Below are 27,127 nucleotides of genomic sequence, written 5' to 3' on the forward strand. Positions count from 1 at the left end.
CAACCCTACTTATATGTAGAAGTAAGGTGTAATTTATACTATCTATTTAAGTTAGATTGTTTAGTTTTGACATTATCTTTAAAAAACGTATTAAATCATAATAGAATAATTATATAGTGAGATTATTTACCTTTGGTACAAGGTGATCATATTTAATTTTGACTATTAAATGTGAAATAGATGTGAAATAAAGTTCAAATAAATCTCCTTGGACTTTGGAACACACCGAAGACACCAAGGCATTAGATTTCACATCCGTTGGTTATAGTAATGGTAACTCCCTTTGTATCAAAGATAAATAGTCTTATTATATATAATCTCCTTACAATTTTTGTTTAAATATAAAATTTATAATGCCAAGCTAAAATAAACATTGTAGAACATTGCAATAATTTATACATGTAACGTAACCTAGCGACTAACCTTAATGTAAAAAAGAAAGAAAAAACCATTCAAGTTAGTTTTAAGTATTTTAAATTTATTTTTTTAGCTATATAGATCATCAAACAGTTAATTTCAAAAGGGTGCCGTTTGTATAGAGTCTAGGCTCTAAACAATCAAATTAGAGCCTACCTTAAAATAGAATCGAGAAATATGGTTTAAATACTCGAAATCATTGTGATAGCTTAAAATATATTTTCATTTTTATTTATAAAGTTTAAAACTTAAAAAATAGTATAGATCGATATACTTATGAACATTGAAAATCTTGAAAATTGACAGTCCAAAACTACATTACAAAATATACTATTTTCAAAACTAGAAATCTATTTTTTTCTCATGTCCATGCATATTGATGTCGAGATGATCAATTTGATGATATTTTGACGTAAAAAAAACCTCTTCTAGTGAAATTTTTGAGGTAGGCTCGAATTTGATTGTTCAGTGCCTCAGCTCAATATAAACTTTCCCCATTTCAAAATTTTAGAACTAGCATAATCTCCCTAACTACGTATTTTCATCCAACTGACCAAGAAGACAATGTGATCCCTCGGGAGCACTTGTAAACCCTATAATATCCCTCGCGAGCTCCTTTCTCCCCCTCTCTCTCTCTCTCTCTCTCTAAAAACCAGTCTCGCTCTCTCTCTCTAAAATCACATTTCTCTTTCTCTCTCTACCATCGAAGCAAAAATCACAACAATCTTTAGAGCCAAAACCCTCCGAGAGCCCTCTCTCGCCACTTCGGAACAGAGGCAAAAGAGAAGCTCTCCTCCATGTCTGCCCTGGAGATTGAAGCTCGAGAGTAAGCTTCCATGAATCTTACTCTCTTTCGCTCTTTAAGTTTTGTGAATCTTATTTGATTATGTATTCGTGGATTGCTATTCATCGCATACTTGTTGCATCTGATGCATTCGTGGGCTGAACTTCTAGGGTTCCCGCGTCATGAGGAAATTAAGCATTTTAAATCATTTTACTGTTTTCAACTAAATTTCGACATTTTTGAGCTGGTGTATTTCACTGGAGGTAACTGCTTTTGTTCTGTTAAGTTGTTAAATTTGTGCATTTGCTGGTAGGATCACAGGTGTAAGTCCTTTACATCAAATTAGGGCTTTTATTCTATTGTTTTTGACAGTTTTACCATGTTTTTTCTGTTCTCTCTGGTAGCTTATTTGTAGGTGTGAGTATATAGGGCTAAATTTTGTGCTAAGTAAAAGTTCCTCATATTTTGACATACTTTGTAGTTATAGTTGATATTTGATTCTTCGTTATCTGCATTTCTCGGCTTACATTTTTTTTTTGGCATGTTCCTATTCTTAACTTGTTGCAGTGTTATCAAGATTGTGCTCCAGTTTTGCAAGGAGAACTCTCTTCAGCAAACATTTCAGACATTGCAGAGTGAATGTCAGGTCTCCTTGAACACAGTTGACAGTTTAGAGACTTTTGTTGCTGACATAAACAGTGGGAGATGGGATGCAATACTTCCTCAAGTTTCTCAGCTTAAGCTACCTCGTAAAAAGCTCGAGGACTTGTATGAACAGGTAATTCTGGGGTTCCTTCTTACCTTCTCTACGCGGGAACTTGCATGAACCAGTAAAAGTTTTAGGGTGGACATGGGGAAATCATAGTCCATTGGGTTGTTATCGTCAATTGAATTGATGGATGGTGATGGGGGAGAATGGTACCTGCTCCCTTTTGATCTCCATCCATTACAGTGGAGGGTAATGAGCCATTAGACTTGGTAGTTGGGGATATTTTTTGTGGATTGTATTGTATTCAATGTTGCCGTACTTATCCACCCTCAGATAGCTGCATATAACTGTTTCCTTCTTTGTCTTCTGGTCGGTTTCTTCTTTGTATTCCAGTTTTTTATCCCATTTTCTTGATTAATAAGTATGTAATTTATCTATAGTTTTTATAATAGTATTGTTATTTCGTGTTATTTAGTATCCATTGATTAATTGTATCTATTCTATTGTAAGTGTTTATCTATATATTTGATTTACATTATATGCCTTTCAGATTGTCTTGGAGATGATAGAGCTTCGAGAGTTAGATACTGCACGTGCTATTTTGAGGCAAACTCAAGTGATGGGTGTCATGAAACAAGAACAACCTGAAAGATATTTGCGCCTTGAGCATCTATTAGTCCGGACTTACTTTGATCCACATGAGGTTTGCAAATTTATCTCTAGAAACCAACAATTGGTTTTTCTGACTATGCTTTTATCCTCTTTTCTTTCTCATATTTGTTGATTTTCTTTGCAATCTTCTAAATGGAATCCATTTTATCAGCTTGTCTATCTTTGATTAGCTTGTGTTGAGTTAATTTATTTATTGTTTTGGCATCGATTTTAAATGGGATATTGAAATCGTTAACCGTGATGTATCACAGAGCTTTCAATGTATATTATTTGTTTTAACTTGTGAACAGCTAGCTCACAATGCTAGGAGAACATCTTGAATTTGCACACAGGATTTGTATTGAGATTTGAACACCACATTTATGCAGGCAACTGTGCTTACTGGTTCTAACTTCTAGTTTTATTTTACCTGTCCTTATGACTATACTTTTCCCTTTCATCATTTTTTTATCAACACCAACGACTAGCGCATTCAAGGTCATGGTTACATTCAAGGCATTTGAACCTTTAGCATAAGCCTATTGTATTTTAGAGAGGAACAATTTTGTATATGAGCCTCATGACATGCTTTGGTTAAGTTGTGAGCTTGTAGTTCGATGCACCTTAAAAAATGTGAAGCGTCAGGAGAGCTCGTTTCTATTTAAATGAATTTATGGTTTGAGATTCTGTAAAACTCCTTGTTCACTTGAAATTTTATTAAGTGATGTTCACTTTATGAAACATCAATAGTTTCATACATTATACCTTTATGATAGTTTTGTAGATTAATATTGGCTTCATGTTTTCATTCAGATTATTGTAGTGCCATTCTTGTCTTTCTCTGCAAAGTGGCTTACAATGGCTGTTATAGTTTTCAAATGTGGACCCATTAACGATTTTGCCTTCTGTACGTGTAAGAACATGTGTTCTGAACTTGGCTTTTTTTTCTTTTTTACTTATTGCCTTGTTGCCAGTGCTTATAAATTTCAAATTGGAACTATTTTTTTGGGTAGGGATTTTCTGTGCCTAATTTAGTTACATTATGACTCGCAGGCATATCAAGAGGCATCCAAGGAAAAGCGTCGTGCACAAATTGCACAAGGTTTGGATGCCTTGTTGAAGCTGATGACTTTCATATTTTTCCTCTTTTGAGTTTGTTATTTCTAATGGTGGTTAGATAGTCTATTTTTTTAAAAATTAACGATATTTTTTTTTTTTTTTGAAATATAAACTTAACTACAGGATGTTTTTTAAAATCTCCTGAAGCCATTTTAGTTTGTCCAAGTGATGTCAGATTCTTTTGTTCCTACATCTACTTTCACATTTTCTTGAAGTACATTATAGAAAAAAAAACCCTTCTCTTCTTGTTTCTGACTTTTCATGGTTGGATTCATCAGCTTTGGCCGCTGAAGTTTCTGTTGTGCCCCCCTCTCGGCTGATGGCGCTGATTGGGCAGGCGCTGAAGTGGCAGCAACACCAAGGTCACCTGTCACTAAATTTTTCTTTGAATATAGAACACATGTGATGGCTTGACTGATTGTCAATTAAAGCATATGTCTGGGCACTGATTGTATGGTTGCTTGCTTTTGGCCTCCCCAGGACTGTTGCCTCCTGGAACACAGTTTGACCTATTCCGTGGAACAGCTGCAATGAAACAAGATGAAGAAGAATTATTCCCCACTACACTTGGTCATACCATAAAGGTTACATGTGCATGTCTATTCGGACTCACATGTTCTATTTTCTATGTTATTCAAATTCATAAAATATTTTGGTGCTCTAATAAAGTACTTATTTGTCAAGGAAAGGTCATTTTCTTAGATTATGTTATGATAAAATTTCGATGTTTGAATTTGTTGCAGATGTATTTACCAAGCTAGTTATTTACTTATCTAATATTGTTCTGGTTCAAAGAAAAAATTAGCATGGATATTTTTTCTTCTTGTTCTGCTATTGTGATCTGGGATTTCGGGTATTGAGAATGGAGTTCACCTTTTGCTTATTATGATCTGCATCTTGTCTACAGTTCGGAAGTAAAAGTCATCCTGAATGTGCTCGGTTCTCACCAGATGGGCAGAACCTTGTTTCTTGCTCAGTTGACGGAATTATTGAGGTATATTGAACTCAAGGAATACACACAAATTTTATCTTTTTAGTCTTTACTAGTACATATGCTTTTTGCTCTCTAACTTGTTGTCATTTTAGGTCTGGGATCACATAAGCGGAAAGCTTAAGAAGGATCTTCAATATCAGGCTGATGTAAGTTTTCTAAAACTTTTTGTGCGTTGATAGAACAATTTCTGCTCTAGTTTGCTACTAATATCGTGATATAGTCAATCCTAGAGCTCCTATGAAAATCAATCGTAAACCAGCATACACACACACACACACACACACACACACAATCACATGTATAGGATCTCAACCAGTAGCAAGATTTCCTTCTTTGAAATTTGAATTCCTGCATAGTGCATTAGTCATTGTATGTACTTCTAAGACTCTATTTTAGAACATTATGAAAATGCTCTCTTTTTCAAGTGAAACGACCTAGTATTCATCATTTTAGCTGTTAATATATGATAGTAATGAATGCCTTGTAAATGATAGCTGGCCTGTGCAGAAATGAGTAGAAAAATTCTTATGTTAAGTTATTGCACGCACAATTTTTTTCTTGGACATCGGAAGACTTGCTACATGACAATTTCTGATGTCTGTCTGTTCTTGTTGTGTGCCCTTGGCCGGCTAGTGTGTGTCAATGCATCCAGCCCAATCAAAATGATCTGTAGTTTCAAACAGAGGTAGCCAATGATCCTATGGGTCACCAATTACTGCCGGATGAGGGCATAAGGAAGCAAACACATAGTGTAAGCCAGTATTTTAAACTCACTGAGCCGGCTCGGAACCACCCTAGTCTGTTTGGAAACGGTGGGGTCCGGGCCTAAGACTTCCTGGTTCCACAAGTTCTTAGCGATTTTATTAATTTTTGTAATTTTCCATACAAAAAAAACCAGAAATGAGCCAACTTGGTTAGTTTTGAGGCAACTTGGAACCCCGTGGGTTGACCGGTTCTGTTCTTAAACATTGATGTAAATTAAATTCATACTATTTTAGATGAGTTGTAGTTTTGGAAGATAGGACTGTCAACTAACTTCCGATAGTACAACTGGGATTCTATCTCCCTTTATTTAGGTGATTTGTGAGGTAAGAGAGAAAGGTAATCTGAACCATTTATCTTGAAGATCAGCCATCATGATCTAGAGTGAATTTTTAGGAACCTTATCCCCTAAGATTTGACCCATATCTTGTCAAAATTTATCTCTAGAATTATCTAGAACAATCTAGGATATTCTAGGAATCCTATTCTCTCACAAATAGATAATTAGGAATTCAAATTAGTTTAAATTTGGTCTAAGATAACTAGATAACAAGAAAATCACTACAAAAAATTTTAAAGAAGATTTCAACCAAAAAATGTTTTTCACTTGAAAAATATTCCACAAAAATATTTTATTAAGAAAACATGTCCTATGTTAAACGGGGGCGTCCCAATTAATGGGATGTGTGGCCCCTAGTGGGGGCCACGTGACACCCTCTAGTGGGGCCCACACATGTGGGGTTGGGCCCTTAGCCCCTCCACATGGTTCCCACACAATTTTATAAATTTTCCAGAATGCCCGTGTAATTTAAAAAAATTTAGAAATGCCCCTTTTGGGTTTTTACACAAAATTTATTTTTAAAATTCCAAAATTCACATTAACACATTTTAAGTTGAAAACAATATTTCTAGAGTTCAATAAAAACAAAAAACACAGAAATACAACTTACTAACTTAGAAGTGGATAGGTACCTAATGGGTCAAAAACAAATAAATATTAGGGCACTCCACTCGTGCCAGGACCCATGATCCACTACTATCCTCTCAAACTAATCCAACGAAACCCATGACCCACAATCAAGTGCAGTTGCTCATGATTGACCCATTAGAGTTAGTCAATAAATAGTGGAACCATAGTCCTAGTATGTAGATTACAAGTTCCCCCCCACGAGCAAGTTAGATGCACACAATGCAAGTGGGCTTTCTCTGCGCACATGTACATGTGTCACTCTATATAGGTTTGCTTCTCAAAATGCAGCTGTCATATGTACATGTTGTGCGGAAGTTTTGTTGAGGATTTGACCATCGCTCTCACAGGCCCCCTTCCTTTGCACATAGGATTGTTTAGGATTGATGTCTTCTATTATGAGGAAATAGATCTGCCAAGGTGGAGTAAAAAAGACGACTTCGGAGGGCCGTTAAAAATTCGGATATATCCGTACATGGGATTCGATATATCTGGGACTTAATATATATCCATATAAGGGTATTTCGGTAATTTGTACCATCTATTTGAAACTCTATATATATTGTTGCGATTGGGGGTTTATCTAGGGTTAAGGGAAAAAACGCAGATTGCTATGTAATCAGAGAGGCGTGAGGAAGAGAGCTTTTTGTAACCCTATTCTCCATTGCCAGTAAAGAAATTCTCATCTCTCGTGGACGTAGGCACGTTGTCGAACCATGTATATCATTGCGTTGTGGTTGGTTGTCTCTTTCTTTTGTGTTTGTTTCTTCTTTCTAGTTTTCGTGGATTGCTTTTTGTTTCTACAAGGATATCACACAATTCTCCGGGCCTACAAACAACATGAGTGGGCATCTCTTTGACCTCAACAAAGGATGACCCATAATAAACACTTAATGGAAGTGCCACATGCTGCGGATTAAGGGTTTTGGATATGACCTGGGCCATAAACTGCCCTGCCCAACCCTAGGTTAGTCACCACAACACATATCTACTGAAGTGTATAAAATCACTATATGATTTTATTTACAAGCTCTCTAGGCCTTTAAAGGCCACAAAACATCAACAAAATTGAGACTACAACTAGTATTTAAGAAATTTTATGTAATGCAAACTTCTTTCCGAGAGTATAGCTTTTCACCAAGATGTCCATTTGGGGTGATCCAAAACACAAATTTGAAGATCTTCCCGTTATAACAACTACCATTTATGTGATTTTTCACCAATTTGGGTGGGCTACAGATCATGGTTACAAGTCTGGTCACAAATCTCAAATCTATTTCATTGGGGTCTTAATTTTATTCAGTAGTTCTCTATTATTTCTTTACAAGTGTTAATTGTCTAGGTTTTCCTTTTCTGGAATTACAGTCTTTTTCTTTTTGATGGTTTGTGCACCACCTGTCCTTTCACTAGTTTCCTTTTCATGTAAGGTGTCAACTTTGTAAAAGCTTGGTTTCCTCACTATAAAGGTTTCCTAAGGTCGGTAATATTTGAAAGCTGGTTTCTTGGGCAAGTCTAGTATGGACTGGTGTCCATGCAAAGTAAGATCAGGGTTCCAAAAACAGGGGTGTGAGCAATTGGCCATTCATTGTAGGTTGAGAAAAAATTGGCTTTTTGAGTTTTGACGATGTTGACTTCATACTCGAGGTTTCGATGCTTTACCCCTTGCATGGTGTTGATGACATGAAACCTTGGTTATGCATAGTTTGATTCTATGCCACTATAGCCTTCCCTAGTTTCGTTCAGGCATTGTTTCATAAATAAACTTAGGACCCCCTAACGTTGTATGGTGCTGCTTCCATTCTTAGGGCTTAAGCTTCTCTCTCTTCTTGCCTTTCAACCATGCTCTTCACATCTTCATCATCATCTCCACAGTCCATCCAAAGCTCCAACAAACCTTAATCAATTACCCATGACCCTTTTTCTCTGTATCATTTCTGTATGAGCCCCAGTTTTACGACTTTCACCATGTAACTGTATCCTACTAACCCTAGTTAACCAAATAGCAGCCACAATTCATCTCTAAATCTAGCAGACCATCTCTATTCAAACCTACCTAACCTTCTTAAATACACCCCATGCATCATCATCATCATAGCCTTTTCCCAATTAATTGGGGTCGGCTATTAAATACACCCCATGAAATGACAAATACAGAGTCTACTTCCTGGATGGCTAAAATCAAGCAAGTTTATCTTTTGAGTAAACCTTAAAATTAGACCTTAACCTCTTCCTGAGCCCTCCTTTTACGTTATATTTCTGACAACCCTAGCTCAAAATTGCTGTTGCATCCGAAGCCTACTGTTAGAGCTCCCCTTCACTTCATGCTTGTAGTTAGGGATGCTGCGTGGGAACCTCCTCCTCTACTGAAGACAATTTTGGAATGACCTGCCTACAAGTCCTAAACGGTCTGTGCTAGTTGATTAGCTGCCTCTCATGGTGGGGCAATGTTTTAAGTTGACGAACTTATGCTGCTGGTGCTTCCTGGTCTCAGGGCATCTTGCTTTTGGGTGCAATAAGTCTTGGTTGATGAGATTCCATGAGACTAGAGTGATTTGGTTGGAAACTCTTTTGGCATGAGGCCTTGGTTAGACAATTCAGATTTCAGACTGAGGGCTTGTAAGTAGGACTTGGAGGATCTCCGTGAGCACTAGGCATGGGGCTTACAAGCTTAGCAAACACCAACAGGCCTTGGTGGGACACAGACCTGTATAACACATAGAGATTTTGGTAGGGTGGCCTGTGTGTAGACGTGTGGCTGATGCGACACCTGAGAAGATCATGTGTATGGACCATCAATAGTTTTTAATAGTTAATTGATGAGTTCAAGTTATGTAACGACTGCATGTGGGCTTATGTAATGGCTGTAGGTCACTTGTGAATTGGTAAGGTTTACATATAAGGGGGTCCTGTGTGCGTATAATGACTTGTAACACTTAGGCATGGATCAGTGGGCATTATGCATGGTGTGCACTAATGGCTCGAGGAGTGGGATGACAAATTCAGTATTGCAGTTTAAAAAAAAAAACATTTTACACTTCATTCTTTACAAAAAAAAACTTTATCTTTCACAAAAAAAACTTCGGTCTTTTCAAAAGACTGTCAAAGAAATTTTTTTTTTAAGAAAGAAATGATGAAACTGTTGTTTTTTGCTTTTTCCCAAAAAAAAAGCTTTTGAAAAAATTCGCTACTTTCATGTGTCTCCTAATTCTTTTTTTTTAAAAGAAAACTTCATTCTTTACAATAAAAACTTGATCTTTCACAAAAAAAACTTCTGTCTTTTCAAAAGATTGTTAAAGTTTTTTTTTTTTTTTTTAAGAAAGAAATGATGAAACTGTTGTTTTTGGCTTTTTCCCAAAAAAAAGCTCTTGAAAAAATTCTCTTCATGTGTTTCCAAATTCAAAAAGGAAAAAACTTCCCTTGTCTTAATTGATTTGAATTTTTGAAATTCGGCAAGTTCTCTTAAAATTTTGAAACTTCCCTTTCTTAATTGCTCTGAAATGTTTGAAATTTGGTAATCAGATAACTTAGTAAATGTATGATTAAATCAAGAATCTTGAATCAAGTGCAAATGCATTCCCAAAAAAATTTGGAACTTGCAAAACAATTACTTCCCAAAATTTATTTTTGATGTTTCATTTTTTTCTGAAACTTCCCTATCTTCATTGATTTGAAATTATTTGATTGCCAAATAAATGTAAAACAGTATTTCACGAACATATTTCCTAAAAAATATGGCCCCTGCCCCCTAAAAAAAACACAAAAAAACAATAACAAAAGGCGTTTCAAAAAAAGAGAAAAAACTCACCAAATATTTCCCCATAAAGGACCATATCCCCTAGATAAGAAATGTATTTCCAAAAGAAAAAAAATTAAAGGAGTGGAATGGTTACCACCCCAAATGATGTCGATGATGGTGACGCGTGGCTATATGACTACAAGAACACACCTTCCCAATCTCTTAACCCTTCTAATAAGGGAAAATGCCTTAATCTCCACTCTCTAATTTAGGGTCCACATAGACCCTCAGGTCTATGTAAACCATGTGTGCCCCCGCCAACCTTAAAAAATGGGATGAATAGCCCCCTCTTCACTTTTTTTTTTGTTAAATTCACTGAAATACCCATATTTCAAAAATATTAAAATCATTAAAACCAAGAAGCGGCAAAATCTTAGCACAAATTTTACCAAAAAATGGCTTGAGATGCATTTCGTTGCTTCTCTCTTCATTTACTCCATTTTCCCCCAAAACCCTCTCTCTATAAATTTATCTCCGCATTTCTTCCCCTTTTGGCATATGAAAGACCACATCATATTGCTACTTCAGTATATCATTATAATCAGAGCCTTATCTCAACTATTTGGGGTCGGCTACAAGAATCATATTCCCCCATTCTACTCTATCAAGGGCCATACCCTCAATAAGATCCAATGTTCAAGAAGGCGGATGCAACCGCCTAGGCGGCCTAGGGTTTGGGCCGCCTAGGTGGGCATCGAGATACCTGGGCTGCCCTAAGGGAAGGGGGTTGGGGTGGGGGCTGTATGTTGTTTTGGGGTGGGAGCCATATGTTGTTTTGTTTGTGTGTTTTGTGAATGTGTTTGTGTATGTGCATGCACACGTATGTGTATGTATGAGGTCTCGCATGAAACTCTTAAAGATCATCCTCTTTTTTTTCTTCTTTTTTTCTTTTGGAACTGTATTTGTGAGAGAGATGTCTCGAACACTTGGAGGATATGGAGAGAGAGAGAGAGAGAGAGAGAGAGAGAGAGAGAGAATGGAAATACCAAGCTTTATTTTCGTTTGGGTAGATTTGAAATTTTTTTTTAAGGGGCGGCACTAGGCGGGTTCCCAGATGGCCTAGATGCCCGCCTTAGGCATGCCCGCCTTGACGTAGCCTAGGCAGTTTGTTGACTAGGCTGCCTAAGCGGCAAGGCTGCTGAATTTTTGTTCACTGGTAAGACCATAAGTTCCCATATATTGTCACTAGTTCCATCCATGTCCTTTTGGGCCTTCCTCTTGCCCTTTTAGAGCCTTCCTCTTGAACCAATTTATACCTTCTAACTGGTGTTGTATGGGGTTTGCTCTACATATGGCCAGCCCTCCTAAGTCTACTTTCCCTCATCTTGTCATCTATTGGAGCTACCCTTAAGTTCCCTTGAATATATTCATTACGAATTTTATCCATTCTTGTCTTGCCACTCATCCATCTCAACATTCTCATCTCTGCTACACTCATCCTTTGGGTATGTCATTTTTTGACTACTCAACATTCCATCCCATAAAGCACGACTGGTCTCACAACTGCCCTATAGAACCTCCCTTTTAGCTTCATTGATATGCGGCGATCACATAAAACCCCAGTTGTGCATCTCCACTTCACCCACCCAGCTCTAATTCTATGTGCGACATTTTCATCAATCTCTTCATTTTTTTGGATTATTGACCTAAGCTATCGAAAATAATCTCCTTTAGGTATTTCCTAACCATCAATCTTAACTATTTCTAATATTCCTAAACTTACATTTCATATATTTTGTCTTAGTCCGGCTAATTTGAAAACCTTTAGATTCTAGAGCATCCCTTGAAAGTTCTAACTTTGCATTGATACTACTTCTAGTCTCGTTGATTAAAACTACGTCATCCACGAACAACATACACCATGGTACCTCATCTTGTAAATGCCTTGCTAACTTGTCCATAACTAAAACTCACTCTTCTCTCAACAGTTGTCCGCACACTAGTTAGCGCTCCCTCGTACATATATTTCACTATATCAATATAGCATCCGGAGACTCCTTTATTTTCCAACACCCACCAAATTTCATCTCTCGGTACTCTATCGTAAGCTTTCTAACATACTACTTCATTATATAATTGTTAATTTATAGCTATAGATCCCTTCCAATGGTTCAGACAAGGGGGTACCTATAGCCTAGAGTATAGAGCAACATATCCATTCAATGCTTACCTGACCAAAACATCCTGCGCCAGTCATAATTACATGGCCATCTGGCCTAACAGCTATCAAATCAGACCCACCCTTTTATGTCTACCGCGGCACATTCCACTCATTGGACAAGAGAAGGGCCTGGCTCCCCAGGGGGTGTAGGTGGTTTGGTTATGCCACGTGTTAGCTCACACTTTGAGGCATTGATGCACCAAGCATGATTGGTTGGTGTTCGTTTATCCATGTGTGGGCGTTACGCGTCATTAAGCCATGTAGGGGCCGGCCATTAGATATACATCTTACCCACTTACACATGGCTTATTGCCATTACATGAGCTCCATGCTGGCAGTGATTACATAATTTGAATTCCTCAGTTGACCATTGCCTATCCATTCACCTGCCTAGCTTAGGTGCCATATCGTCTACACCTGTGCAAATACGACTGCTTGCCATTAATGCCTATGCGCTAGGCTGGGTTATCTTTGGCCAAGGCGTATTGGCATTGGTCGACCTCATAGGCCTTATGCCTTTTGTTTGCAGTTCTCCTCCAACTCCCATGTACAAGCATTATGTTTGAACCAATGTTCACAAAATCGAACTGGAACGGTTAACTAGACATGGGGCCATAAGCAATTTAACCGGCCTAACCGGTAAACTGCCAGGTTCAACCATTCCAACCGGGCAAGTTCCAGCCAATCAAAAAATTGTTGAAAAAAATAAAAAAAGATACAAAAAAATCTACTAAAATATAAAAAGCATATAAAGCATGGTTAAAACAAAACACATTCAAATGAAGTTGAAAATTAATGAAAGAAATAGATTTTAACAAATTGATTTGTGCCTAGGGGTATTTTTAAAATTTTCTGAAAAAGACGGGAAAATATAAAAGTGAGTATTCATGACCAAAACAATGTCTAATCTTTACCAAAATGTGAAGAATGTTAAAAAATGTATTACAAACCAAATTCCTTATTTTTGGAATTTTATATACATTTTTTTTTTAAACACCAGCCAATCATCAAAACCGCCCGAAATCGGAACCGGCCAATGGCCGGTTCCAATCTAACCGGGCGGTTACGGGTTAGATCACCCTGTTTTTCCATCATGGGTTTGAACCATCTAGCCTAGGAATTCATTCCTAGGGTTTTGCCAGCCAACCCACTTTGGTTTCATGGGCACTCGCCCCTTAATGAGCTGTGTACCCAGGGGCTGGATGTCTAGAGATCAGCTACTACCCTTACTTAGGTTTATAGACTCGAAAGAGTACTTTATCAAGATAATCCACAACAAGCATATGTCTGTAACAAATTTGGAGGGCTGTGATCTGATTTATTTCTAGTGGCAAGGGAGGTTCCCGAATGCCTACCTGAATCCCCATGCATGAAGCCAAGAAGAATGTCCGACACCTATCACAGTTAAAAACCCTAATCAGGCCCAAATTCTGAAACTTTCATTATCCTATCCATATTAGCAGCCTCATGGCAATTTGAATTCCTTCAAATTCTATTTATGTTAGGAGTCTTAATCCAATTCAAATTTCTACATTAATTCTAACCCCATCCCCTAGTTCCCAAACTATTCATCTACCAAATTATCTGCTTATGATATTGCATCTATGCTTATAATAACAATTTACATGGGTTTTTGGTTCCATTGTGATTTTTTTTTTCCTCTTAATGAGTAAGTGTTTTTCTTACAATTTTAAACTTCATATCTCTTCCTATGTGAGGAAATTACTTGCTTTTTTTTTTTGGTTAGGTTTCGTGGTCAATTAATTTCTACTGTTCACTCTACTAAAGCTTTTGGAAATGTGTTGTTTTTTAATTATTGTCAGGAGTTCCCTGAAATTGAATATGTTTTTGTTCGTTATGGTGTTTTCATATCTGTATAAAAGTAGATGTTGAATTTACCTCAAATTGTAGGTGATCAGAAAACTTATATGCCTGTCCAAGCAGTTTCGTGATATATTGCTCTCTATTTATGCTTCCCATCTTTAATGGTAGTCTTTGAAGTGTTGTTGGTCTAATTGCTTGTCCATGCCTAATATGTGAATTTTAGATAGTGCCCTTACGTATGTTCTCTTCTAATGCTTTTCGACTATTATCACATATAGATATTGCCCTTATGTATGTTTGCTTCTAATGCTTTTCGACTATTATTACATATGCTAAGATACTTCATTGAACAATTCCTTAGATGTTGCTTTCCTTTTGAAGTTGGATATATTTTAATCATGTGTTAGACTTGCAGGATTCATTTATGTTGCATAATGTTGCTGTCCTTTGTGTGGATTTTAGTAGAGATTCGGAGATGTTGGCATCTGGATCACAGGATGGGAAAATTAAGGTGACTCCCTATCTAATGATTCTCGAAGTAATACCCAAAAATGAGTTTCTATGGGAAATTTTTAGTGCTTCTTTTACCTTTTGAGGTTTCTTTTTTGTGTTTCTGGGGTTTCTTTCTCTTCCACCTTACACTTTTAGATGTGTTTCATGTCATGTCTTCCAAGCAGCAAATCTTGAAACCAGTGGTTTAAAAAAGGGATCGGTGCCCCGAATCGGGCACCCCAAAAACCCATCCGGATCGGGAATCGACTGAATCGGTCGGATTAAGCCTTAAAAAAAAAATCCAAAAAAATTATTAAAATTCATTATAAATGTTGTTTTTCAGTAATCCAATAAGAAAAGGGGGTACTACATTATTAACTTTCATTTTTTTCTTCAATATGCGAATATTGAGATGTTCTTTCCTTGTATGAACTTATGTTAACCATTAAATTTATATCACACAAAAGAAAAATCATAGAATTATCATGGATGAAGTAAATAATCATATATAAACTACAATAAAGAATAGATTAAATCGATGAAAAAATGGCCACAAAAATCTCGAATTGGTGGAAAACCCTAATCCACTAAAAAAAATCCAAATTATTACAACCTAACTAACTATAATCCAAAATTATTACAACCTAACTAACTATAATATTATATACTTAAATTGAAATTGTTGGTTTACATTTTATAATTATTTTACTATACAAATAATAACAAATCCAAAATATTTTAATATCATCTAATTTAAAATATATTATTGACAACTGTAAGAAAAAATAGTACATTACATAATTTATAATGCAAATAAATTAATAAATAAAATAAAATATTTGGTTATCAATGTAGAAATTATTAGAATGCGTACCAATTTTCAAAATAACTCTTTAATTTTTCAAAAATCTAATTTTTTAGATTTCTATAATAAATTTAGTGGAAGAGATTGTTAGTGGAGAGAGAGAGATTTCAAATGGCCTCATTGTATGAACCCTATCTTTAAATTAATATTCCTAAATTTATGTTAAATACCACCATGTTATAAAAATAAAAAATATAATTCGACCATTTATTCTTAGGTAAAAAAAATCTAACGATAGGCATTCATAGAAGAGAGAGAGAAAAGAGCTAACATGCTCCGAGCCTATATTGTATTACCTTTGCATATCTAACTTGATCTTATAATAATCGCAACTTAAATGCATGCTTGAAAAGCATGATACTTGTTGTATTACCTTTTATTTATTTTTTGAAAAGAAATACTTGTTGTATTACCTTTTATGTTTTTTTGACAAGAAAAATATGATACTTGTTGTATTACCTTTTAGTTTTTATTTTGACTAGAAATACTTGTTGTATTACTTATTATTTTTTTTGACGAGAAAAATAAGAAAAAAACAAGAAATACTTGTTGTATTAAGAAATACCTTTTATTTTTTTCTAGACAAGAAATACTTGTTGTATTACCTTTTTTTTTTTTGACAAGAAAAATATAATACTTGTTGTATTACCTTTTATTTTATTTTTGACAAAAAATACTTGTATTACTTTTTTTTTTTTTTTGACTAGAAAATAAGAAGATAATTTTATTTTTGACAAAAAATACTTGTTGTATTACTTTTTTATTTATTTTTGACGAGAAAAATAAGAAAATAACAAAAAATAAAGATGGTGCCGCCAAGGAGGTTCGAACTAGGGACCTCCAAGTGGGTAAGAAGATGTGGTCATCAAATATACTACACACCGCTTGTTATAATGTATACATGAATAAATGGTTATATTATAAAGCAAAAGTATATTAAGGAATTGTCCCACATCGACAAGATGTGGGAAGAAGGAAGAAGAGGCTCTATAAAAGAAGAAAACCAACCTCACTACAATGCATTTTCAATGCGTGGCGACGTGTAAAGGGGTTGGGCGACGCGACCCTGGCGTCATCAGGGCGATTTATGACATCATTTTAATGTGTAAGGGAAGATTCTGATCTATGACATCATCATACACCGATTTATGATGTTATACACTTGATTCACTGTATAGAATCGCCAGTTCTTCTCTAGAACCGAGTGATTCAACGTTTTACACAAGAATAGACACGGGGTGACTGATTCCCATGTCGACTAGGGCAAATCCGTTGCGACTCGCAGATTTTTAAAACACTACTTGAAACACATTTTTACATCCGTTAATCAGGGTTCATCTTGGCATTAAAAATAACATCATATTTTGCTCTGATATGCTTAACTGTAATGCTTTTAACAATTTTTTGTTTATTTAGCAACTAAAGTGTTTGTGCTTTTGAAAGATGTCATGGATGTTTGAGTTGGTTGACCTGCATTGATGCAGTTTCATTGATGTCATTGACAATGCTAGAAAATTCGGTCGCTCAACTACCTAGGTGAAAAAATTTTAAAGACGCCTAGGTGCAGTATGGGCGGTCAAGGCGCCGCCCCATGACAGTTTGCGGGCGAGCGGAAAAAAACCCTTGGTGAGGGTAAAAAATGTAAGTTTTCCCCCTAAACGAGGGGGAAAAAGGTTTTAGGGGGTATTCTAAACTCCCAATAGAAAAATTGTAGCCTTTAGGGTGAAAAAAAGCCCCCAAAAACTTCTCTTTTATGATCTATTGAAATATCGATAAATTTTTTATTTTTTCGATTTCTTCACAAAACAAAAGCAATAGTTCGTGGGTGGATTTGGAGCTTTTAGTAGTTGATTTTGAGAAGTTTTGGCGACCCAATAGACGAGGTTTGGACCGACATCGATTTGATTTTGATATTATCATATTTGGAAGAGGGTTTTGATTTTATTTTGCTACAACATAGTATGTTATGACATATGTGTTTTTTCTTTTACTTTTTTGTTTTTCTTTTTTGATATATTTACATGTTTGTTGTTAAAAGATTAATTTTTTTTTTGTGATTAATTGAATTTTTTTCTCATTTATGTAAATATGTTATGTGATTGTACTCATTGTAGTATTGTATTGTTGTATTTTTATGTTTTCGTCTATTTCATGATCACGAGGAGTTTAGGGCTCTAAAATTGCCTTAAAAACTTCGTAAGGCTTTAAATCATGCCCTAAGAACTCCCATGTTTTTTATGTTTGGGGTGAGGGGTTTTGATTTTGATGAGGGCATCCTGTCTTTGGGCGCTTGCCGAGGCAGCCAGGTACCCAAACCGCCTAGGCTGCCAACTCCGTCTTTTTGAACATTGGCCATTGATGATCATTAAGTTAGTTGATGAGAGAAATCTTCTATAAGTGTTCAATATTAGATCTCACACAACATGGTCATGGCATTTCTGTTTTAGGTTTGGCGCATACGTACAGGACAATGCCTGCGCCGTCTTGAGCGGGCACATTCTCAAGGTGTCACAAGTCTTGTATTCTCTCGAGATGGAAGTCAGCTACTAAGTGCATCCTTCGACAGCACAGCGCGGTATTTTGCCTAATTGAAGGCATTTCTTCATCAGTTGACTTGATATTTTGTCCTGAATGGGTTATTATCGTTACTTATATATCACGAGTCTTCACCCTTCCATAACAAAACTGTGTGCAAGCCAATGTTCCTGAACCCAAAATTTTGTGTTTCCCAGACTTCTCTTTAGTATTTCAGATGTCAGTCATTACATAATTTACCTGAAATGCAATGGTTGATCTGACCTGTATGCTTGCTATGGCAGTATTCATGGGCTCAAGTCTGGAAAGCTGTTGAAAGAATTCCGTGGTCACTCATCTTATGTTAATGATGCTATCCTTACAAGTGATGGGAGTCGTGTAATTACTGCTTCCAGTGATTGTACTGTAAAAGTAAGTTGGCCTTGTCCAACATGTGGGAATTCATTGTCATTTTCTGCTTATAAATTCTTCTTGCTATATCTAGCTATAATTGTGGAGGGATGCCAAATTATCTTTTGGTTTATTTGCAGGTCTGGGACACGAAGACAACCGAGTGCTTACAGACATTTAAACCTCCACCTCCTTTGAGGGTACTGTTCGCACTTAAATTGATACACCCCTTCATTTTCAAAGAAGGAAAACAGAAAACAAAAGAAATGATAAACCACCATATCACCATGTTGGGTGTCTATTTTAATTCAGTGCATCCATGTTTCTCTTTGGATCATTAGGGTGGCGATGCATCTGTAAACTCTGTCCATGTCTTCCCAAAGAATCCAGATCATATTCTTGTATGCAACAAGACATCATCGATTTACCTTATGACACTTCAAGGGCAGGTATGATTTTTATGAGCTCTTTTAATTTATTTTTCAGAGAGAAAGATGGAACTAAGTCTCTTATTTTTACATTCAAGTTGCTGACATGCGGAAGGGGCATGATTGCTTGCTGCTTATATTCCCGTTGCTTCAGTCCATGTTGTTCCCTGTTTTTTGTCATTAGAAACTTGATATTTCTTAAGAATGAGTTCTTTCTGTGGTCAAATCTGACTCTTTGATATGTTTTGATTGCAAGTTATTTATCGGCATTTAAGGATATGTTTAGGGTCACTTGCATTGTGCTGCCCTCCTCTTTTAGGGTGTTTTCCCCTTTCTTTAAGTCCCTTCTTTTTTTTAGTAGTTGCTCGCTAGCCATTATACTTTTCATCATCATAGCCTTTTCCCAATTAGTTGGGGTCGGTTACACGAATTCCGGTCCGTCATTCTGCTCTATTAAAGGCCATACTTTCAGTGTGGCCATAAGTCCCTATATCTTTCCGAACTACTTCAAACCACGTCCTTTGGGGCCTACCCTTTACCCTTTAAGTCCTTCCACTTGAACTAACTTGCACATCCTAACAGGTGTGGTACGTGGTCGACACCACACATGGCCAGCCCACCTAAGTCTAGTCTTTCTCATCTTGTCGCCTATTGGTGCTGCACTTAAATTCTCCCGAATGGACATTATGTGATTCTTTTGATTTCTTTAAATTGTTTATCTCCTGCCTTCTTTATTACTTCTCTGCATATCGTATGCTCTTTTCTTCCTCCCATCTATATATCTTATTCGAGTCTCCCTCTTAGGGATTAGCCATATTTAGTTTGGGCTGGTTGTACACCTTTTTGGTTGTTATGCCAAAAGTATTTACTTCATGTAAGTACAGTTTTGGATACATGTCCCCAACATCCACTGTCCATATTTATCTGTGGAAAGTGGGAAATGAATCTTTTTCCGCTTTTAAAGCCGGCCTTGTTTTACATAGGAGCAATTTCTCATCTCCACTGACAGCAAATAAGGATCGATGATGGATGTTGAGTATTAGTACCTGATGCTCTACTCATACTTTCCAGTCATTTTTGCTTTATTATAGTCATTTAGTAATAAATCTTTTGTATTGCACAAAGTGCTGGTTTGGAAGGTTTTTATGAAATTTTTTTTACTCTTGCAGGTTGTAAAAAGTTTCTCTTCAGGTAAAAGAGAAGGCGGAGATTTTGTTGCTGCTTGTGTTTCTCCAAAAGGAGATTGGATCTATTGTGTTGGTGAAGACAGGTACCTCTTGTGTTATGATTTATGTTGCCAAATCATAGTGGATCTTTGAATTTCTGCAAATGATGTAATGTTGGAGTATTTGTCACTTAGCCCTTTTTGTTTATATGGTTTTTAATGTGCTTACTGTGAGGACTTTAAACTTGCCCTTAGTCCGTCCCAAGCCCTGGTAAAGGAGGTGGGTGGCGTTAGGGAGACAGCCAACATAAACTTGGCCACATTTTATCATGAATCCTAAACCTATGTTATATGCTTTTGGTCTTACTGAGGGTATGGCCTTGATAGAGAAGAATGAACATGATTCATGTAGCTGATCCCAAATAATTAGAATAAAGCTTGGATGATGATGATGTGATACAATATTTACGTAATACTAGGCTAGTTGGTGATTAGGTGGTGATAGTTACTTTATATTTTAGTTAATATGTATGATGCAGTTCTCATTTTATATATGGCTAAGTTTGTGATGATTATTTCTGAGATTGGGATCAGTTTCTTGCATTGATTAGGCTCAGGTTGAGGATTCTGGATTTTAAGGCTCAATGGACTTTAATGTTATTTTACTGGATTTTCTGTTTTTGAAATGTCAGATAAACCCAATACTGCCAAATGTTTGTATTTTTATTTTTATAATTACTGTTTGCTTTTTTAAAATGTTGCAGGAATATTTATTGCTTCAGTTATCAATCGGGTAAACTTGAACATCTTATGAAGGTAACTGTTTATCACTGGTGTTAATGCTCCATACTACTTCAGAATTAACACCTTGCTTTTGACATCACATGAAAAAGCCCATGATCTCAGATATGTAGCTCAGGTTATTAGGACTAGATCAATGATCAAGTCTTAGCTAATATTCTTCCAAATGAAATTCATTATAACTTAGTATATGCAATGGTGCTTATTTCTATTTACCCAAAAAAAATGGTGCTTATTTCTACTGTGGTGTGCGACCCTAAAACACCCATCTAAGAGGGAATTTTAAAGGCTCAAATTTTAGGGATGTCCTTTGCTTTAACTATGATTGTTTTCAAAAAATACAAAAACGACTTTGAGCTCTTAGTATCTCTCATTGTTTAACAAATGGACAGTTCGATAGTTTTTTGGATGCTCTAGATCTAGAGTTTTAAGAGCTCAAAAATCTCTCTCCCCCCCTTTTTAAGTGTTCCAGAATTTCAGGCCCCCTAAAGACACTCTAACATGGGCTTTCAGGGTGCGCACCACTGTAGAAATAGGAACTTTCTCTCATGGTTGTTAGTTTTCTCTCCAGAATAATAGAAAGTTTTTGAAAGCAAATTAATAGGGCTAAGAGCAACACTTCTTACTGTTTCAGAACACCCAATAATTTGATCGAGTGTCGTGATTTTTCCTTAAACAGCCCGACTAGAACAAGAAGTTTTAGAGGCAGCTATGAAACGTTTTTCCAGAATAACATCTGTTACATGCGTCCCAACTCGGAAGTAATTTTAGAAAGTTGCTCATCCTCTTTGTATGAAACAAGTCCAGAATTACATCTGTTACATGCGTCCCAACTCGGAAGTAATTTTAGAAAGTTGCTCATCCTCTTTGATATCCCTGTTGTGAATTCATGTATATGTACATACATGCTCACGCCTGGCTTTGAATTTATTTTGGGAGAGGGACCTGCTATTATATTTCGTAGTTTGTACTAGAATTCGGGTGCTCTTACTCAATATCTATCGTCCATATTTCCATGGTCACTAGAGTTGAGTGGCTGTTCTACCCAAAAAAAATTTGAGTACCAATTGAGCAACTTATTACAGATTGTCCCTGGACGGCAGATGTTGGGTTTGAGTACCAATTCCATACTTGTAATGTGTATGAAATATTTTCCTTTATATCATTACGAGTATAGAACTGGGTACCCAAACCCAACATTCATCGTCCATGTTTATCCAAGGATGGTGCATAATGAGTTGCTTACTTTATAGCCGCCCTTTTTTTGGGCGAGAATAATTACTCAATCCCACTCCCAATGGAACTATGGAGAATGTATATTGGGTATGCATACTGGATACTGTACTCATACATAGTACAGTACTACCTGGACCCTTTTTATTATGGGAAAATATTCTATACCCAATATTAGTATGAAATAGAGTATTTGGACCCAACAAATGCCATCCTTGTTTATCTACCCAATATTTTATTTTGGGCACGAATAGTTACTTTACCTCCTGTGGAAGTATGGATAATGAATGCTGGGTATGCATTCCCGAATGCTTAGCCTTATAAAGATATTCTAGGATAGTATCATATCCGTTTCATTATATGTAACATTATGAGAAGCTCACGTCCATGTTCATGTGTGTTTGTGCGTGCCGGTATACGTTGTGTTTTAACTGTTATGTCTATTACAGGCTCATGAGAAAGATGTTATAGGCGTTACTCATCATCCCCACCGGAACCTGTTAGTGACATACAGCGTCGATTGCACCATGAAAACATGGAAGCCCTGAAGTCTTCTTGACTCTCTGGCCTTTCCGATATCTTTTGTTTTATGCCCATGAAGCAGGAAGCGTCATCAGTTCATTTATACAAATGTAATCCCCCTGTTTCATTATCTCAAAGAGCCTGGAAATTGTATGGTTTCGAGATTTTGACTTCTAATGCACGTTGTGCATTGCATTCTCTCTCTCTCTCTCTCTCTCTCTCTCTCTCTCTCAAGTTCTATCATTGGTCTGCAAGATCTCTCTTTCTCAACTTCTATAACTGGCCTGCCTCTCTCTCCCAACTTCTATCATTGGGTTTAAGAGGCCAAAAGACTTTGGTAAGGCTTAAGAGGAGGAGAGATTTGTAGGGTTAAAAAAGAAAAATATTTAATCATTTCTAATCCACAATTACCCCTATTAAAACCCATGGAATAGGAGAAACGTATTATTACTGCTATTAAAACCAATGAGCATGGTATGTGAATGCAACTAAATGGACGTTCTTATTGTTCCTCACAAGAAGAAAATAATAATAATAATAATAATATATATATATAACCTATGAAAATGGTATCATGAATGTAACTAAATGGAGGTTATTATACCCATAAGAAAAAGTAAATAGTGTTATTATATAATTTTCCATACGGATAGTGCATTATGCAATACATTACCTAGTGCATTATGCAATATATATATATATATATATATATATGTGTGTGTGTGTGTGTTTGTGTGGAAGATGCCGTCTTTTTGGGGTCACCCTTGAAAAATTAAAGGGAAATTTAAAGAAAAATCTGTTTAATTATCAATAAAAATGTTTTTATATTCTACAGTTAAGGCCCTCTCTTTTAGGGAATCAACAGTATTTTTAATTTATTTTTTATATATATTATCTTAAGCTTAAGTTTGCTATGTTTATATTTCTAACCATCACACATTTATAAAAATATTTAAAAAATAATTTACAAATAATAAACGACCAAAACCCCTACAATATTTAGAGATATTTTGGTAAAATTATTTATTTAAAATTATCTTTTAATATTTTTATAGATGTATAATAGTGAGAAGTGAGAATGGTATTTAATATAATATATAGATAAAAAGAGGGAAAAATTTATATAAGATTGCAACTTTAAAATGTAGAAGTACAAATGCATCTCAAAAATTCATCGGAAAAGGTTTTTTCAATGTTGAAAGACCCTCTAATTGATTATCTCGACATCAAGATGTATGAATGTATAAAAAACAATATTTTGAGTCGTAAAAATAATGCATCGTGCAACACATTATCAAGACCGTCAAAATTTTTATAGATCTACATGATTTTAACCATTTTGGAGTTTAACATTTTATAATTAGATATGAAAATACATTAATACTAAGAATTTTTTACACCAAACTTACATGTTATAATAAAATTTAGAGGTGCGCCTTAATTGGATTGTTTAAAATTGCAACTTTATTGAAACTGCACGCATAAATATATTATATTAAAATACACTTGAAGTTCTAAAAAATATGACTTGAGTGTAAAATATAAAAATACACAAAACTGATCCCAAAACAGAAGTGAACCACCCGAATTATAGTAATTATAGTAGACACAAGGTTCATTCTCACATCTCAGGTGATTTTGTCTTTTTTCACTAAATTATTTTCTTTTCTTTTTTTTCACCAATTCGGCACCCGATTCCTTGTTTTTCGAACACTGCTTCTTTAGCCGGTGCTTCAAAGCTTAACCAATGGGATATAACATTGTTTACAATAAAAATCAAGCAAAAAAATAAAACAATCCACTTAAAAAAAAAAAAAATTTCTAAGAATGCCGTTATAATCTAAAACAACCATTTAAAGATTTAGCAAAAGATGTGATTTCCCACCTTAAACAAACAAAGTAAGGTGAACTTCTAAACCCCTACAAGAAGATGCACTTCGTAAGGGCAGAAACTCTTGGGATGGTGGGAGCCACTACTAATTATGAAATTTAAAGCTCTAAGTATAACTTACATAAAAAAGGATATGTAAACACTTGAAAATCTTAAAATTTGATGATCGAGAGTTCTAGGTAATGTATTGCATAATGATGGTGGGAGCCACTACTAATTATGAAATTTAAAGCTCTAAGTATAACTTACATAAAAAAGGATATGTAAACACTTGAAAATCTTAAAATTTGATGATCGAGAATTCTAGGTAATGTATTGCATAATGCACTATCCATATGGAAAATTATATAATAACACTATTTACTTTTTCTACAAGGTTGTCACTTTTAATTTTGACCGTTGTATGTGAAATTGGGTGGCTTTATTTATTGAATTGACCGAGCTCAATGTTCAAAATAATTTTTCTTGAACTTTATGACAAAAACAAGCTATCAGATTTCACATCGAAAAGTTATAATAAGTAATTGTAATATCTTTGTACCAAAAGTAAATCATTGCCTACGACTTTTTTTATATCAGTAGAGATGATCAAAGAGTATTTTCCAGCATCGAAACAATATTTTCCATTTTTTTTTTTTAAGGTGCACCTCACTTCTGTAGTACAAGATTGACAGCTTCTACGAGGTCTTTCCTTTCAACAAATTAGCAATACCATATTGCAACAACATAAAATCAATAAGTAAGTGAAGGGCATCACAATGGCACCAAAAGAACACATGCAACTGCTCAAACTCTTATTGAAACAAGTCTGAAGCACACCAACTTACATCATAATTAAATCCTAAAGAAAACCAACCAAATCTAGAGACAACACTCAATAAATCAACAACAATCAAGCACCACAGCCCAGAGAGAGAGAGAGAGAGAGAGAGAGAGAACCTGCTTTCTCCCTTGTAAAAGATTTCACTATGTGAAGCCCCACATACAATAGAGAGAAAGAGAGAGCTGACCAACTAAGGGTCCAAACAGAGAGAGAGAGAGAGAGAGAGAGAGAGAGAGAGAGAGAGAGAGCGCGAGAGAGAGCTCACCAACCAAGGATCCAAAGTTCCAAACCAGATCCTTAATCTTCTCCAAGCAAAAGATAATCAAAATGGGGAACCCCACAGGCCATTCAAGAACCAGGTCCACATTCTTCTCTCTCCTCCCCCTCTTCAACCATGGGGACCTTGACATCCCTGTACACACACAAATAAGGAGCATCACACCCAATGTAAGCCCCAGTCCACCTTGCTTCATCAATGTAACTTGCATCCCAAACAGATGCATACAAAAACATGGGTTTTTGAGGGAACCCGTCACTCTTTTCTCTCTCCTCTCTCCTCACCACCACTCCATCGATCACCCACTCTAACTCATCAGGACCCCATTTAATCTTATACTCATGAAACCCATCTGAGCAATCAAACCCTATATCATGAATCCTCTCTCTACCACCCACCCCATCAACATAGAAATTGGTCTGCACAATCCTCTTGTCCTTCCCCAAAAACTCAAAATCTATCTCATCCTGTGATTTATCACCCTCAAGGGAAGAGAGATAGATGTTGAAGTTCAGGCCACTTGTGTTCCCATCTGGGCATTTGATGTGAGAGCTAAAAGTGCCATATCTGAATCTGCCTTTGCTCCTCCATCTGGCTCCACCCCTGTGATCAAATGTGATGTGGATTTGGTTTGAATCTGTGTGGTGGGTGCACACATCAGAGCAGTAATCGACTGCAATTTCATCGAGGAGTTTTGTTTGATTGATGAGTGCAGTTGGGGTAGTGAGAGAAAGAGGTTCAGTGTGGGTGGGGGTGTCGGCCATTGGCGTGGAGATTTTTAGCGAGGGAAACGGTTGGAAGGATACAAGTGCTTGATTTGGTCTTTGGAGAGAGAGGTTTCTAAAAGACCCTAATTTAATTATTTACTTAAACAGCAATGATTAGTTGTATAGTAATACCATGCTACAACCCTTAAAAAGCCTATCATCCAAATTTTGAAAATTATGTTTATGGTATTTGTATGATTTCAAATTTGACACGTACATTCTTTTTATCTCAATAATCAATCTTTAAAAAAAAAAAAAAAATTCAATTTGAACATTATATATGGTCAAAATGAGTCCTCTTCAAAAATAAAACTAAATCATTTATTTTGTGAATTTTAAGATCTTAACCTTTATAAATTCAAAATCAATTTTTTTTTTTTTTTAACATTGATAATAAAATAATCTGAAAAAAATAAAAAAATAAAAATCATTGTAATTTTTAGATCGTAGTTATAAATTTTTTTATTATAATTATTTATTAAAATAAAAAAAACCACAAGTGATTATACCGCCACAACCCTAACTCAACTCCTTTCTCAACACTAAAATGGCCGATCCTTAAAAAATTGGCCACTAGCCACAAAATTCCACGTGTCATTCCTGTTTGTACCGACTCCAGTATTTTCCAAAACACCAAGGGACAATACCCTCTCCTCGAATAAATACTTAAAAAAAAAAAAAAAAACAAGAGACAGTGCCGTGCCCTTTCCAAAGTGGTTGAAATCTAATCTGCACAAGAACTAGCCGAACATGG

At 35.8% G+C, this 27,127-nt stretch overlaps 2 protein-coding genes across 2 annotated transcripts; one reads left to right on the plus strand and one right to left on the minus strand.

The window, feature by feature from the left end:
- Positions 1-1,029: 1,029 nt before the first annotated feature.
- On the plus strand, positions 1,030-22,813 carry SMU1 (transducin family protein / WD-40 repeat family protein). Its single transcript, XM_006857845.4, has 16 exons — positions 1,030-1,243; positions 1,769-1,979; positions 2,461-2,613; positions 3,615-3,663; positions 3,959-4,042; positions 4,161-4,264; positions 4,588-4,674; positions 4,767-4,820; positions 14,600-14,695; positions 17,989-18,116; positions 18,361-18,487; positions 18,607-18,666; positions 18,808-18,915; positions 20,064-20,164; positions 20,824-20,875; positions 22,543-22,813. The coding sequence occupies exons 1-16, from the start codon at positions 1,215-1,217 to the stop codon at positions 22,639-22,641; spliced, it is 1,542 nt and encodes a 513-aa protein (XP_006857907.1). The 5' UTR covers positions 1,030-1,214; the 3' UTR covers positions 22,642-22,813.
- Positions 22,814-25,276: 2,463 nt separating this feature from the next.
- On the minus strand, positions 25,277-26,794 carry LOC18447757 (putative xyloglucan endotransglucosylase/hydrolase protein 27). The gene has a single exon (XM_006857844.4). The coding sequence runs from the start codon at positions 26,368-26,370 to the stop codon at positions 25,678-25,680; it is 693 nt and encodes a 230-aa protein (XP_006857906.1). The 5' UTR covers positions 26,371-26,794; the 3' UTR covers positions 25,277-25,677.
- Between the last annotated feature and the right edge of the window lie 333 nt (positions 26,795-27,127).

This window comes from Amborella trichopoda, chromosome 9, assembly GCF_054954075.1.
Source record: "Amborella trichopoda isolate Santa Cruz 75 chromosome 9, AtrichopodaSantaCruz75HAP2 v2.0, whole genome shotgun sequence".
In the NCBI taxonomy this organism is placed as follows: domain Eukaryota; kingdom Viridiplantae; phylum Streptophyta; class Magnoliopsida; order Amborellales; family Amborellaceae; genus Amborella; species Amborella trichopoda.

What these genes read in the sequence shown, in the direction of transcription:
- SMU1 (XM_006857845.4), top strand. Translation starts at nt 1,215, where the DNA reads ATGTCTGCCCTGGAGATTGAAGCTCGAGA. An exon ending in ATCTTCAATATCAGGCTGAT is followed by an intron (nt 4,821 to 14,599) that starts GTAAGTTTTCTA and finishes TTAGACTTGCAG; the next exon opens with GATTCATTTATGTTGCATAA. An exon ending in AACTTGAACATCTTATGAAG is followed by an intron (nt 20,876 to 22,542) that starts GTAACTGTTTAT and finishes TGTCTATTACAG; the next exon opens with GCTCATGAGAAAGATGTTAT.
- LOC18447757 (XM_006857844.4), bottom strand. Translation starts at nt 26,370, where the DNA reads ATGGCCGACACCCCCACCCACACTGAACCTCTTTCTCTCACTACCCCA.